Raw genomic sequence first — 16,251 nt, 5'->3', positions numbered from 1 at the left:
AAGGCCCCCAAAGCTTTTAGCAATAGGCAACTGACCTGTTGTAAGGGCCATTTTGTTTGTTTTTGTTTAACCTCCCACCGCTAAGGGGCGTAGGGCCACTGTCAATTAAGACAGAGGCCAATTTGGGAACAGAAAAATGGGTTTGGACAGGGAAAGTATATTTTGGTTTGTGTTGGAAAACTTACAACTTTAGAAATAAATAACCTTTCACGTTAAAAACTGGACATTGCATCTGTTTATTGCACACGTCGAAACTAAACCTTCAAGCAACCACAGTGACCTTTTCTTCGATAGGCAACAAGGTCACTACAGCTGTATTCTACTTAGTGTACTTCTACACTGTAAGTAGAATACATGCACACTGGACAAAAAGGTACGATGCATTACTATTCATCAAACTACCCACCTTCATATTAGAATTGAAAGCTTCACCTTGAACAGGCGTTGATTAAATGGAAGTAGATTGTGCTGAGCTTTCAGTTCATCTCTGAAGGCAGGACTTTTACTGTGCTCTATTAATTAAATATTTGTATTATTAACATAATTGGGGGTTTTTCTTCAGAAAAAAAGTTTATCTCTCTCTCGGTAGGAGCTGAATAAACTCTATTAAAGTGGATGTCCTCGCCACACAAGCTTCACAAAGATCAAGAGATAAAGAATGTAGAGGGAAACATTGTGGACACATATGCTTGCTGTAGGCCCTCTCTGAGCTGTGAGCGCCACCACGTGGCCCCACAGTAAACGGGTTTGGACATCTTATGGGACTTTTGATGGGTTGTGACAGCCAGATGTTTTGGGGGGGATTTGGTACCAATGGTTAAATAGAGTGAGTGTAATGACAACCAACGTGTATTGGGCTAGCCTCCTTGTAAAGGTCCAATATTCACAGTTTATCCATTATACGTTTTACTCACTGTTTGTTTTGATCTTCTTATGATATATCCGGGTGTTTATATATCGAAATCTTGAAAAAAAAAAAAAATTGTGACACGGAAAATTAAAGGGAGTCCCAGATATATATCCCCGACAACAAGGCTGTCCATCTGGTTATTATCAGTGTTTACAACAGAGATAGTGGCAACATAGTATATATGCAAGTATGTTACAATTAATGTGTGTTCATACACAGGCACGTGCACAGACATTTTGGGGGGCAGGTGCTCAAACCAAAAAAAAGGGCACCCAATGTCAAAAAAAAATTCTGACAGAGTTGAAGCATAAGCAGCAATACACTGATGATGCTGTCCTCGACCTGCGTTTCCTCTGGCAGCATCAGACAGCTATCTTACATTTTCTTTATGAATAAAGATGAATTATTATATAGCAACAACAGTACAAGCGTTCTGATTGGCTCATGGGTCGTCATGCCAGCCACGTATTGCCCTCCTCGCCGGTCTGATACGGATCCGTATTGCCCTCTTACGTCATTTTCAAAATGAGCGATATTGATAGACATCAACAGCCAAGAGCAGTGGTCCTCAAACTAAGGCCCGCGGGCCGGATACGGCCCGCCTCCACATTTGGCCCGGCCCTCTGAACAAGAGAGGCCTCATGAACTAACTAATTTCCCCTTGGGGATTAATAAAAGTATATATCTATCTTATGATTTTTTTTTCAGTCTGGCCACGCAAATCCTAGACTAGCCCCTGTTAAATAGAACGAAATAAGATAGCTAGATAGATAGATATATACTTTATTAATCCCCAAGGGGAAATTTGTCGTAGCAGTAGCAGCACCAATAAACTAAACACACAAGAATACAAAATAAAATATAAAACAAAATATAAAAAACAGGGATGAAAGATATAGATATATACAAGAAGTATACAAAGTAAAATATAAATGTATATATCCAACATATATGCATACACAATACACAATACTAATGACAAATTAAATTAAATATAAAAATATTAAATATAGACAGTGTGCAAAATACAAAGTGTGTGTATGTGTGTAGTGTAAATGAAATGTGTGTGTATGTGTGTAGTGTAAATAAATGAAATGTGTGTAGTTATTGCACTATGATCTGGCAAGAGGTGATCTGTTGTAGAGCCTCATAGCCGCCGGCAGGAATGTTCTCCTGTATCTGTCCTTGTGGCAGCGGAGCGTGAGGAGACGTCTGGAGAAAGTCCTCCTCTGTCCCTGTAGGAGGTGGTGGAGAGGGTGGTCCGGGTTGTCCAATATGGACACAAGTTTCTTCAACGTCCTCCTCTCCACCACCTGTTCCAGGTGCTCCAGCTGGCAGCCGATGATGGAGCCAGCCTTCCTAACCTAAGAATTCTCCCTCTCTCTCTTTTCTCTCTCTCTTTTCTCTCTCTTCTCTCTCTCTCTTTTCTCTCTCTCCTCTCTCTATTCTCTCTCTCCCTCTCTATTCTCGAAACATAACTAACGTCAGTAAACAGCTGGACGAGGCTTTGAAATCACGAAGTTTTTGTTTGTTTATTTGTTTAGGAAACGTCGGACCAGTTGTGACGTCATGTTTTCAGCAGCGCTAATGTTGTGGTTGATTTATCACAAAACAACGTCAGGGGACAAACACCGTCAGGACCTGTTTGTCTGGTGCTGCGCGTCAAAGGAGAAGGAGGTGCACCCGTTTGGTGGCGCGAGGAGCACTGCGCGAGCACCAAGTGGAAGAGGAAGTGGAGGAGGGAGGGGCGCGGGGGGGAGGGAGAGGGGGGGGGGGCTCGTGAGCGCCGCGGAGCATGTCGGGGCGAAATTCTCACAATAACTCAAATAAATGCCCCGTCGGATATTAAAACACATCTGACTTGATGACAGAGAGAGTAACTTTTATTCTTAAATACGGATGAATAAAAAAAATGTGTCTCCAGCAAAAAAGGCACTTTACTCATCCAGGGCAAAAGGGCTGGTGCTTGAGCACCACTAGGGCTCTATCTGTGCACGTGCCTGTTCATACATCATTACCGTTGTTTCTTTTGTTTAATAAAACCGAGACTCGCCATCAGGAAGCACGCTCGGGGTTGGAGGGGAGGAGATGATAAATAAAGTGAGCACACTCCTGTACGATAGGTGGCGGCATGCAGCTCGAAGCTGTTTCCGAGCCGCTGTTCCAACCTGGAGATGAACACGAAGAAGAACTTTGGGCGACCCCCATTTGTCCGACAGCCACTGAAGGCAGCACGGATCACGCGCGTTGTTTGTGTCGGAGTGGCAATATGGCGGAAGATGGAGAATCGCTGGAGTCCTGGCTTAGTAAGTACATACTTAAACTCTCTTTCCGCGTCGTTCATATACAGTAGGGCTGCGCACCGATGTGCGGTGCGCTTGTAGGTGCTCGAAACAAGAGTTGGACTTAAATGACATCGCATAAAACTGCAAACTATCGCCGCTAATTGTTGTCGGGAAAGTGGCTAACGCAGACAGCTGCTGGCGAACGGACGTCGCTAGCTGAAATATGCTCTCGTGTTTGGTTTATACTCGTGTCCCGGACTTGAGTCGGTATGTTGAAATACTGGTAAAACATGCGGTGGTACTGTCGGTGTTTGCTTTTTAGCGTCCACTCCCTCCTGTTGGAGGCTGCTGTCGTAAACATCTCCAGGCGCTGACGTTAACATAGTTTTTAAAAAATGTCGACAAACTCGATCAGTGAAGCGTACCGGAGGCTGTTTAAGAGAGAATCGATAACCTAAGAGGACCTGGAAAAAACGATGGATACCAATTGTCTTAAGTTGTTGCGAGCTGGTCTCGGAACCAACGCTTGATGTATAAAACCTTCATATGGTTAATTTATCTCAGAGCTCCAGTGGTTCTCAAACTTTTTCTGTCGCGCCCCACTTCCGCACGAACACAATTCCATGCTGAATATTTATTGAAATAACAACTTTGTGTGACTCTGCTTTTTCAAATAATAGAATAAATAAAATGCAATCAATTTTAATTTAACCAGATTGCGCCATCGGACAAAAACAACTAAAAAGTGCAATCACTTTGTTAGAACAATGCAAATAAAGTTGTGCAAAAAAAGAAGAAGCTTATTGTGGCTGCAAATAACATGTTTGGCATTGGATATGTTTTCAAGATGATAACAATAAGTGCAACCTGTGAAGAACTCAACAAAACAAGTTTGAATATTTGGCAATAAAGAGGTTTACACTAACTATCTTTTCAAAACAATAACGTGCAACAGAAAATATAATAGATATGTGTGAGCCATTAAGTTGTATCAGTTATAGTTCAAATTCACTCAGATTCTCAAGGAATCAATATTCCCTTGACCGAGAGCCTGCCAATTATTCTATTATCTTTAGAATTTAATAAATAAATGTGACTCAAAATATATTTAAAAGAACTGATAAACTGACCTATTTATTTATTCGCAGAATAATATGTGTACAATTGTAATTGTATTGTACTGTCCTGTATGACACATGTCATGCATATGACGGATGTTTAATGTCTCTGAGACAACACGTTTCCTCGTGAGCCACCGAGCTTCATGTGAAGCAGCTGAAGGCTCCCTTCTCCTCAGAGGGAAAACCAGTGGTGCTTTCAGGGACCTTGTTTTTATGAAATTGACCTTGCTGATAGCATCGGTCAAAATGCGCAAGCCTAACCTGTTCACGCCGTAGCCGTAATGTAAACATTTACACATACTTTTTGTAATATGTGAAGTTCTCCGCACTGCCCCCCCGCACCCCACCTGTCACATATTATTTGTTTGCAGACAAAGCCACCAACCCTGCTAACAGACAGGAAGACTGGGAGTACATAATGGGATTCTGTGACCAAATCAACAAGGAACTGGAAGGGTATGGTCACACGGCTCAGCCATAACATTGAATTAAGCCCATCATCTGTGACTTCTTTGTGCTAAGCACGGGGAGCTCAGTATAAAGGCTGCGACTTTGGGTGGCTTTTATTTATTATTTTTTTCTGAGATTGTTTCTTTCATGTTTTCCAGCCCACAAATATCCGTCAGGCTACTGGCTCACAAGATTCAGTCTCCTCAGGAGTGGGAGGCGATACAGGCATTAACGGTCCGTAAGTGTGATCCCCCCTACACTGTGTTTTGAAAAACAATATACATATTTATTTGGATGTCCATCTGCAGAACGTGCAAGAAGATATTTACCTCGCACTGTTTTCACCTTTTTGCAGGTTCTCGAGGCTTGTATGAAGAACTGCGGGCAACGGTTTCACACTGAAGTTGGAAAATTTAGGTTTTTAAATGAATTAATTAAGGTGGTTTCACCCAAAGTAAGTCACATAAGATGTCCCTCTGATGGGAATGCATTTCCTGCAATTGGGAGTTTGTGGTGTTATTCCAAACGGTGCATGTGTCACTTTTTCAGTATCTCGGGGACAAAGTGTCCGAGGGAGTGAAGACAAAAGTGATCGAGATGCTGTACAGCTGGACTGTGTCTCTGCCGGATGAAGCAAAAGTCTCTGAAGCGTATGAGATGCTGAAGTCACAGGGTGAGACACCAACCACGTAAAGGCCGAGAGAATCCTCGGATTCGATTTAATGCAAAGTAAAACAACACGTTTGCATGCTAGTGACATCCAACAATACAATGCTGAGCGGTCGACTTTAAAAGTGTTGCCCTTTGAAACCGTCACTTCCGCAGTGTAATAGCCGTCTGTCATGTTTCGTTTAGCCATTGTTTTAGCTGACCCAGACGTTCCTCTTGATGCTACGATAATACCATCGTCTTCTCCGCGACCCAAGAATCCCGTGTTTGATGACGAGAAGACGAGCAAGGTAAGAAGAGTTATTTTGGGATGTGGACGCCGCAGATCAAACAGGGGAAAGAGTTTTTTGCACAGATAAAACAAGTTTAAAAAATTCCAATTCACGGTTTTATTATTACAGGGAAGATAATTTGGTACCTCTGCAGTTGAAGTCTGCGTGCCTGTATATTTACTCAGAGCCTCTTTGCTGATGGCTATTCAGGGAATAGTGTGATTTCTGGAAGTGGCCTAATTCATTTTCTTGCAGAGATGTTTATCACATATGAAGGTACATGCAGGAGACGGTTGGCTCGGCTCCAGCAAGACGCTGCCCCGACACAAAATAGTGCAGCACATAATTTTCCTTTTTTTTAAAAGCACAATCTTTCAGGGTTTTTTTCTTTAGTTTTTACATGCATTAAACGACAATACATAACATGTTAATTTAAGCTTTGGAAGGGATGGGTTTGTAACTTTTGGGATGAGCCAAGCGAGCCTTTTCCTGTCTTTACAGGAAACTAACCATCTACTCGCTGTAGCTTCACATTTGACAGACCAATATGCAGCTAGCAATCAATCCTCCCTTCTGACGCTCAGCGAGAAAGCAAATAAGGGTGTAACCCAAAAAGTTGAAGTACTTTACTTTTAAATATTTCTTTATGCATGCAGCCCATTTTTACGAGAAATTAAATCATTAAAAGAAGTCACGTAATTAACCGTCTACTAATTTAAAAGGGAAATGTGGTAGTTTATAACCTGAAACCTATTTTCCCAGGGGTCTTTGTGTCTTATTAACAATTGCATTTAGTATTAATAGCGTTGCAGACGCTTTACAGGCTGCAATGTTATCCGTCCACTAAAAGTGCTTGTTCTTGACACTGACGGGCTCAAATTGTTAATATACTGTAAGTGCAGATAAATATAACTTTGTCTTCACCTTTTGCTTGTTTCCTATTAGTTTCTTATTGTGTAATATGACCACGTGAGTAAGAGCTGTGGAGAAGTGTGCCAGAGTTTATTGCTTTGGAGTGCCGAAACCAATTCTTTTTTTAATTGTCCAACAAGTGGTTTAAAATGATTCTCAGCCTCTCGTTCTTGCCCTCACTGTTTCCTCTGTGACTAACTGCGGTGGAAGTAAAAGGTCATATTTAACATAGATTTACGACGCTGCTATTTGTTTGTTTTCCCGCTCCAAGTACCTCACCGCTTACGACACACTGAAACAGGTCATGTTTACTTGACTGCATCTATGGATGAATTTAGTTTTTCCCAGGGTCTGGGAGCTGGGGCGGCTCCGGTGCTTGTAGGGTGATCTGTGGGAAATGAGCTCTCGGTCTTTGTTGTCTCTCTGCAGAGATTATCGGAGCTGCTGAAGAGCAAAAAGCCCGAAGATCTCCAAGAGGCCAATCGGCTCATCAAGAACATGGTCAAGGAGGTGCGTCGGGTGAAGTCTTTTGATTATTCCCTTGTTTAGAGTTCAGTTTTGGGAGCTTTCTGACCCTAAACCCAAGTTTAAATCGACTTACTGCACACCTTTCTTGGGTTTCATGTCAAAGCTTGTATTTATTCTCGCACTGTCAAAGGTGTTCAACGCAATACTTTTTTTTTGTTCCAGGACGAGGTGAGAATGTATAAAGTAAAAAAGCAAAAAAGCACACTGGAGGCCGTCGACAGCAGCGTCAAGCTCCTTAACGAGATGCTGGCTCACTTCAACCCCCAAGACTCCATGGATGGAGACAAGGAGCTCATTAGGGTTTGTTCTTCCTTTGTACGACGGTGGCTCACATGACCTTTAGAAACAAATTCACTCCCTTCTTTGCCATTCACTAACCTTTTGGGAATAATCATACTTATTAGTTCAGACTTCAGCCACAAAGCTGCTCAAAGTCGTTGGGTGCTGTTGTGTGTTAAACTTTTCAAAAACCGCCTCGTTCTGAGACCTACCGGTCTTTCAGAAAAACGGTCATTTATTCTTTGAAGAATAACATAAGTAAAAGTAAATTTTTTACTATCATAGTCTTAAGTGACATTTGTTAAGTATGAGAACACTTTTCCTTTCTTTTCATGTGAATTGGCTGTTTCTGAATGAGATTTATGAAGATATTAATATTAAGTGATACCAAAAAAAGTTGTGTATATATATTTTTGTAGCGGTGTTCCGTCAGCGTGGTTTTTGTTAAGCCACAAACAAGCTGCAGACACACTGAGTTCCTGTCTCCTTACGCAAAATAACATGCCATCATATCTTTCGTTTCTGCTTGTCTTTATTTGATGTAAACAAAGATACCGTAACTATATACACAAAGTAAATAAACTCTACCCTACTTTCTTACGGTGTTGTTTTTATGGTAGAACAACTGTTTCCTAATGCCTAATGCAGCTCGTTCACCTGCTGCTGTCATGATGTCATTTATAAACTTCATCCTTGTGGCTCTTAAATATATATTGTTATTGTTTTTCCAGGAGCTGTATGGGGATTGCGAGAAGTTGAGACAAACTGTGTTTCAACTGGCCACCGAGACGGAGGACAACGAAAGCAGCTTGGGTAAGAGATCCTTTAATTGTTGCCCAGATGATTCATGATCTCGCCCTCGTAATTCAAGAAGGAAACGTCTGCGTCACGGCCTCGCACTGACTCAAAAGCCAGACATCCCAAGAGAAACAACAACAACCACTTGACTGATAAAAATAACAAACATCCCACACGGTTCTACATATAGAAACTACTGTGAGTCACAATGCGACAGTTCTTTTTGTTGTTCAAATGTTACAAACCGAATCCAACCTTCTTTCTTTTCGTCTTCTTTTCAAATGCATTGATCAGGAGACATCCTGCAGGCCAGTGATGACCTCTCCCATGTCATTAATTCCTATAAGAAGATTGTGGAAGGACAGATCGTCAATGGAGAGGCTGACGGCGCACAACAAACACAATTATCACTCAGACAAGGTACATTTCAAGAATTGCAAGTCCTCATTGTGTGCTCCTGGCTTTATAATATGCGATGCGGTTGCTCATGTTTTCATAAGCATCCGGTTTTGTGTTTACCGCGACTCTTAAATGGTGTCTGTCGAACATCTTTGAGCCGCCTGAAATCTATTTATTTTGTCTCATTAATAATAAAGTTGAAATGCATATTTTGTTTTCAAAAGCGCGGGCATAAGACAAAGTTGTGATTTAATACATGTATAGCTCTTCTATATGGTTGGTTAACCCGTTCAAGATAATATAAGGCGATGTGCAAGTAAATAATGGTCAGGGACGTTCATTTACGCACAGATTAGCTCTACTCACGATTTATTGACGAGGCCGTCTGAATTGGGTCGCAATGTTTATTCAATTTATTTTAAATGTGGTTCCCGGGGGAAACAAATATTGGGAAACACTTGTTTGTTAAATAAAAAAGACAGGGAGAATTTCTGCAAATGTATTCTCAGACCCAAAGAAATTCTCCTGCGACTTTGCTTGTCAATGCTTTGATGCCCAGTAGGTCGTCATGTCCAGGAATCTGAAGTAAAGTTTATAGTCAGACAGACCCAGCATGGACCATGTTTGGAAACGTATACCAACTAAGCACTAATTTTAAGTGCAAAATATGGGTAACTAATAATAAAATAATAAGTATACACAATAATCAAAAAGAGAAGGCACAACTAAAAGCAAATTTGAAATCACAAGTTGTAGTTACTGTTTTATTATTAGATGAGACAGAAAAGGCAATTTGAAAATGAGCGCTCCTTTTGGTTTTCTCACGGCCAGTGTTTTTTTTGCACAGGTCGCACAAATCAGTCCGAGGTTCTGATTGACCTGCTGGGTCTGGACATCCAGGGCGTCTCTCAACCCCCGACAACGTCCCCGTCTCTTCCCTCTGACCTGCTGTTCGGGTCGGCTGCCAGTGACCCTCAGTCCCGAGGCCCCGCTGTTCCCTCTGCAGCGTTCTCTCTGCTGGATGAGGAGCTGCTGTTTTTAGGTGAATTATTTTTTTCATGGCAACATTGCACATTGTTGTTTTTTTGTCGAGAAAGAATCTTGTCCACATGTATGTGACATGTTTTGTGTTTGTTTACAGGCCTCAACGAACCCGCTCCAAGTAAATCAGCACATGTAAACCTGAACAATGGTTTTCCGTCTGTACAGGTATTTCAATAAATTGCAATAATTCCTTCAAAACATCAAATGTTATCTTATTGGTAATTGCAATGTTGTTTTGTTCCAGGATTCCAGTCATGATTTAGATTTCTTTGACACCACTTCGCCTTCAGCTCCCGCGTTCTCGTCATCGTCACTCTTTCCAGACGCCCTTTCTTTGACAGCTGACCCGCTTAACCCAGTCAACTCTCCCAAAACGGCCTCCGCCCTAAGCCTCCCCGGTGCCGTCTTCTCCACGCCGCCGGTTTCTACAGGATCAGTCATGTTCCCCCCTTCCTTCATCTCAGCATTGAGCACCGCCGCGGCCCCAGCTGCTCCACCTCAGTCTTTCAGTGTGGCCTCACCTGCTCCCTCAGCCGCCCCCGTCACTCCACCTGGAGCGTCCTACGCAGCGGCTCTCGGTCACAACCTGCAAGACCTCGCCCTGCTGGATCTGGGCAGTCCTACAATGTGAGTAATAACCGGGCCACAAGGTAACTCAAATAGGGATCAGTGTAATATAAACAAGAAGGTGGATAGATTTTTTTTGTAAAATTAAGTTTTTCTTTTTTAATAATTTTTGTACTGATTGGCCTGATGAGGTGTTGAATATTTTGAGTTTAAATCCTCAACAGAGTTTTGTGCTGTCCTATGAAATGTCAAATGCATCTTAACTACTAGTTTCCAAATGGCAAATCCACGAGACTCAATTATTCTTCGGTACAAAGTGATCTGTGGGTGACCCGTGAGCCGCTCAAAGAGCAGAGTCTTCATCAATGTAATGCTGTGGATGGGGAGGACGCTGTTTTTAGTATTTTTGCTTTGCTTCCGTGCGGTAACACTTGTCTGTTTCTCCAAACTGGGGATGTGCTGGACACTGACTTTGAATAAGTACCTCAACCCCACTTCAAGAAGTCTTGACGTATATATTCTTATTATTCATATGGTTATTAATAGGGATGCACCGATCTGATCGGCCGATATTCCCATTATCGGTTTTGATCGGCGTTCTCAAAACGGCCGATCAGATGACGTAAAATCTGCGAGAAAAACGATTAGACGTTTCAATCGCAGCGCATCGCAACGGAGACAATGCGCCCGGCGAGGGCCGCGGAGTGCAGAGGACCACGAGGGGATCCTCGTCCCCCGAGTTGAATCTCTGGGTCAACTCAGCCGACACTCACATGTCTGCCCCTATAGACTGATGTTGACGGTAAACGCATTCGATAGGGAGCGCGAGGGTTTTGATAAAGTTAGCGGAAAGAACCACGTGAAACAACATCCGTTTTTCAAAATAAGATGTCGACAAATCATACACGAACATATAAAAGGAAACAATGAACTGATTTTGTATCTTTAGAGATTGTTTCTGAGATTTAGCTTAAATTATGCTAACATTAAAACATGTTTACTGTACAAAGGAAGAGTTTATAAAAAGAAGTCAGACTTTTGTATGTTAAAAAAAGTCCTGTATATAGATTTCTCCAAGACTTCCAGGAAATGAATAATGCAGATGTGTTCCATACATATCTGAAATCCCCTACAATAGCAATCAAACAATTTTTATGTGTCAATTAGGACATTTTTCAAAGTAAAAGTCCTAAATGTTTAAAGAAATCAGTAATTTCTTTAATGTTTGAGGTGCTTTATATATGTATTTCCTCATAGTCCTAGGCAATAATGCTCCACAATAAATAGAATGCTTCAATCGACACCGTGATCGGTGATATCGGATCGGCAGACACTGATTTCAGTGATCGGTGATCGGCACCAAAAAACCTGATCGGTGCATCTCTAGTTATTAATATGAATAAAATAAATACAAGCAAAATCAGGAGCTTTCTAAATGTTTTCTCTCCCGTTTACTACGGAAACGTGATCCACGTTGGTGCCGCCCATGATTATTGATCATAAGGAGACGAGACAGTTTAGTCAATATCCAACTGCCATGTTGGATGTGACATGCGGAACACGACGACGCCCTGTAATCCCATCATCGGTCATCTTGTGAGCCGTTTTTAGAGAAATAGAAATGCCCCCAATCTCACCTCTCAGGCCAAGTGCCTTTGCATTGCGCTGTCGATGACCAAACCTGACTGCCCAGTGTTTGTTTTGACATACCAGGTGGTGTCTTTCGTCCCGCATCTGTTATCGTGTCGTCCTGGATGTTTATATGTCCGTCATTGTACATTCGAGCATTATGGGACATGAGATGTTTGTGACAAAGACTTTTTAAACTATCCATCCACACAGCGCGCCTGATGTCATGGACTTCGGCCGCTCGCTGGTCAAGAGTGAGGACCTGCTCGCTCCCGCCGCCCCGTCCTCCAGAGTTGGTGTCGCCTCCACCTCCACGTCCATCTCTCTGCTCCTAGGAGAGACGCAGGCAGGGTCCACCCCCCCGCCTGCTAAGGGTCAGGCAGATGACAGCCCTCTGTTACACTCTATGCACCCCATCCTGCCTCTGAGCCAGGCCAGCCCAGGCATAGGACAAGAGGTGTCCCTGGCCAATGTCTTTGTCCCTTTGGATGCTATCAAGCCAAGTGAGTTGCATGGAATATGCTGTATGTTTGTTTTGGGGTTTTCTTTGCGTGTATTATTATTATTTATTTTTTAGTGGATTTTGTTGCTTTTAATTGTAATTCTATGTTTGTGAAGTCAGATGTAATTTTGTAAAATTGCAGTTAAAAGCCAATGTATAAACATTAGTTTAATTAGGGTTGATTATGCTTAAGAAATACACTTTAATAAAATTCCCTTTCGAGGATTGTCACTAATGGAATTAGGTTGTTCTGTGTCTGTAGTGCGAGTATTTTTAATAAACGTGTTTTCTCGTCAGGAAAAAAAGCACCTTCCTCCTTATTTGAGTGATTGGTGGTTGGAAAGACTGCACTTTAGACATTCCTGCCACTTAGTGGTTAAAGTGGCTTTGTAAAACTTGGTCTTTTTTTGTGAACAATTTTAATGTGGATCTCAAAGTAAATGTCACATCATCAAAACGTGCTTTCAGCACCGAGTACACTGGGGCCAGTGAGAGCTGGTGTTTCGGTCTCCGTAATAATCACATGCTTTTCCCCCTTTTGTGTGCCGGGTTCAAGGTAAAGTGAGTCCCGTGACGGCTTACGACAAAAACGGTGTCCGCGTTCTGCTGCACTTCGCCACCGAGTGTCCAGCAGGCCGACCCGATGTACTGGTGATGGTGGCGTCCACGCTCAACACAGCCTCGCAGCCTGTCACAAGCTTTGCTCTGCAGGCGGCTGTGCCCAAGGTGAAACCACCGTCAATGCATAAGGAGTTACAGTGTGCCTTTTTTTTTTTTTTTTTTGGTGAAAAAAAAAATTGTATTTGCAGATGTTCGACTCATTAAAATACATTCAATATTTTACTGAAAAATGAGTGGGCTGTCGCATCTGTTTAATGACCATGGATGTCTGCTCTGCTAATCCACCAGACGATGAAAGTGAGACTGCAGGCGCCCACCGGGACGGAGCTGGGTCCTTTCAACCCCATCCTTCCCCCTGCTGCCATCACGCAGGTCATGCTGCTTGCAAATCCTCTCAAGGTAAATCTCAGCCTGGAGCTGTTTTTTGGTCTTCATACAATTGTATGCATCAAGTGACAGATTTATTGACGGAACACTTCCTCAAGCCAGCTGTGTTTTTTTATTAGGGTCCTCGTGACGAGGAACTTATTGTTTTTCTAGGAATTATTCTTCTTCTCTAGCAAGGAAAGCGTTTTTGGGGCCTTCATCTTATCGCAAACGCTGTTAAATTGGAAATGCATATCAAATTGCTAGCCTTTGTCTAGATAGCATCCCTAAACGTACACACAGCTTTTCATAATATTCAAACATTAGGGGGTGCTGCAATAAATCCCTCAAAATATGCATTTTTTTGCCTTAAATTATACCAGAATAGACTTGAGACCTTGATGATGCTTCCCTGTGAAGATCGTAACGACACATTGAAGTGCGGCGAGTCGGAGCGGAGTGAACAGATAAAAAAATGTAACGTGGTCAAAACGGAACTAAATTTAGCACACACATTTAGATTTGTTCATACATGCAAACAACAGTGTTGGCCAGAGACATGTTTTGAAAGATGTTTGGCGGTTATCCGTCTGACTGATATGTTGGCACAAACATCAATTAGACTCCAGATTAGCATGATTCGCATTTGGGGATCAAAGATCTCTCCCACCTCACAACTAGGTTTTGGCCGTAACTCATTAATTCACATGCTCTTTGTGACGACGTCACACAAATCTCTTAGATGATGAAACAATGACATTTTGGACAGACTGGTTGGCGGTACGGTGGTAATTCTAGTCATCTGTTTCAATTCAGTACTGCACAGTACTGGCCCTATAATGCTTTAGATCGTGTGTGTTTCAGTGAGATAATGAAAGCTGCTAAGCTGGGTGTTTCTTTTGCAGGAGAAGGTGCGGATGAGATACAGACTGACATTCACGCTTGGAGAACAGCTACACTCCGAGGTTGGGGAGGTGAATGAGTTTCCGTCTGCCGACAGATGGGGCGCTCTATAGCACGGCCTGCCGACACTGCAAGAATACTGAAATTAGTCAGTGCAGCGCCGAGGTCAAGACAACGGGCAGCATTGGAAGACTGAGTGACCAATGTGAGGTTTTTCTGCTTGAGATGGCCCACTGAAGTAGCCGAAGTCCTGTAGCGCACATCCAACTTAAACATTACTACAGAGCCAGGGGTTAGTGTGGTGCAGTAACAAATGAAGTGACGTTTTTGATGTTAAATATTGCTACGTTATTATCCGTTTATTTGTATTGTTATTATTATTATACACCCTTTTTGTTATTTTAATGTTGATATTTACTGTCTCATTGCCAGACAGTGAGCATAGAAAACACACATTGAAGGAGGTTGTGAAGCCAGGGTTGTATGAACATGTGACCGACCTGTATTTCACATGATTTGCTGCTCACCACGTATGATAACAAGGTTTTTTGCGCTTAAGACATTGGACAGGAGCAGACAAGAGCCCCTCTGTTGCTTCATAAAAGACTCCCACAGACTGGCCCATCGAGAGTCGGCCTCACAGTTACTACTGAATACTTTTCTGCCGAGTTATATACTGACTCGTAGTTCATACTCTTGCTTTGTTTTAAGTCTTTCAGTATTTATTGACATGAATGTATGATTTATTTGGGTTTTGGGAAGACTGTGTCAGATCTGTCAGTTTCCTGTATGGTTTTGCAAATGTTGGCTGCTTTCCTTGCTCCACATACTCTTCTTATAATGGACACTTTCAGTATTGCAATATGAGTGGCACAAATTCTTAGTAGGCTGTCAAAGTCTTCTTTTTGTTCCCAAATATGCAGACATCGTATGTTACATTGTGTAGCAACAGGGTGGATTCTGAGGAATTACATGTGTTGCTTTGTGTCCAAGCTGTGCTCTAGATAGATCATAAAGAAAATTAAAATCCTGCAAGTTTAAACGGCAGCCTTATGCAGACGCCGTAGCCCCTTTCACTTGGTCGGTGCGACATGAGCTCTTAAGGGCACGGATCAATTTGTTTGACATTAATTAAATGCAGTGCATAGCTTGGCTCTATGTACTCTTTGCTTTTGCCGCTGTTAGACTATGTTGTGGAAACTAAGCCAAAAGGGTAGGTTATTCGCCCTGGGTCGACTGTAAATGTTCAGCTTATGTAGGATCGCCCTATATCAACTTGGGATCATATTTATTTGAGTACGCCTTGAGAAAATACTGTACATCAATAGTAAAATATTGACTGTTAATTCGAAGCATCAGGCATCTGTTCATCAAAAAATTTGACTATTTTTGTCTTTCTGAGGCTTTTAGAGCTATACATGCTAATTGACATTTCTTTAAAAATGGTGTGTTAGATGAATGTTACATATTTTGAAAAGCTATTTCTGTGCATGGAAAAATAAAGACTGCGATGGATCTATTTGTAATACAATTTTCACATGTGTTAGCCTCATTTTTTGTGTCTTAAGGCAGTGGTTCTCCAATGGGGGTAGGGGAGATTTTTTTAAATATCTTTAAAATGAGCATCCATTTAAGAAAGCCTTTGCAAATTGTTATTTAATACAATATAAGTAAGTTCAGAAACTTAATTGTATATATTTTCAACCCCAAAAATGCTTTGCACTGGATGGAGTACTTGGCTTAAAAAAATATTTCACAGGGGGTACATCATTTAAAAAAGGTTGAGAACCACTGTCTTAAGGAACCAATATCAATGCAGTAGGATATTACCACAGTATTTCAGTGGTGTGTTTTCATTTATTTATCAAAATAATATCTAATACACTACAATAGTGCAAAAATCGTAAAGGTATTCATGTTGGTGAATGATCCCTGCTGTTATTGTATATGTTTTATACTTGTTAGTTATTGTCATTCTGTAACATCCAAGCAGCAC

General features: G+C 41.8%; 1 protein-coding gene across 1 annotated transcript; it reads left to right on the top strand.

Annotated features, from left to right (window-relative positions):
• The first annotated feature begins 3,159 nt into the window (after nt 1-3,159).
• Nucleotides 3,160-15,790, top strand: gga3a (golgi associated, gamma adaptin ear containing, ARF binding protein 3a). Its single transcript, XM_056409832.1, has 17 exons — nt 3,160-3,216; nt 4,688-4,772; nt 4,925-5,000; nt 5,122-5,220; nt 5,316-5,439; nt 5,622-5,725; nt 7,049-7,129; nt 7,310-7,447; nt 8,158-8,239; nt 8,519-8,644; nt 9,471-9,665; nt 9,765-9,832; nt 9,912-10,294; nt 12,077-12,366; nt 12,922-13,091; nt 13,275-13,385; nt 14,258-15,790. Exons 1-17 carry the CDS (start codon nt 3,180-3,182, stop codon nt 14,366-14,368), a joined length of 2,280 nt encoding a protein of 759 aa, XP_056265807.1. The 5' UTR covers nt 3,160-3,179; the 3' UTR covers nt 14,369-15,790.
• The last annotated feature ends 461 nt before the right edge of the window (nt 15,791-16,251 follow it).

The sequence above is a fragment of the Pseudoliparis swirei genome, chromosome 24, assembly GCF_029220125.1.
Source record: "Pseudoliparis swirei isolate HS2019 ecotype Mariana Trench chromosome 24, NWPU_hadal_v1, whole genome shotgun sequence".
Classification (NCBI taxonomy): Eukaryota; Metazoa; Chordata; class Actinopteri; order Perciformes; family Liparidae; genus Pseudoliparis; species Pseudoliparis swirei.
This window is presented reverse-complemented; position numbering and strand designations above follow the sequence as displayed.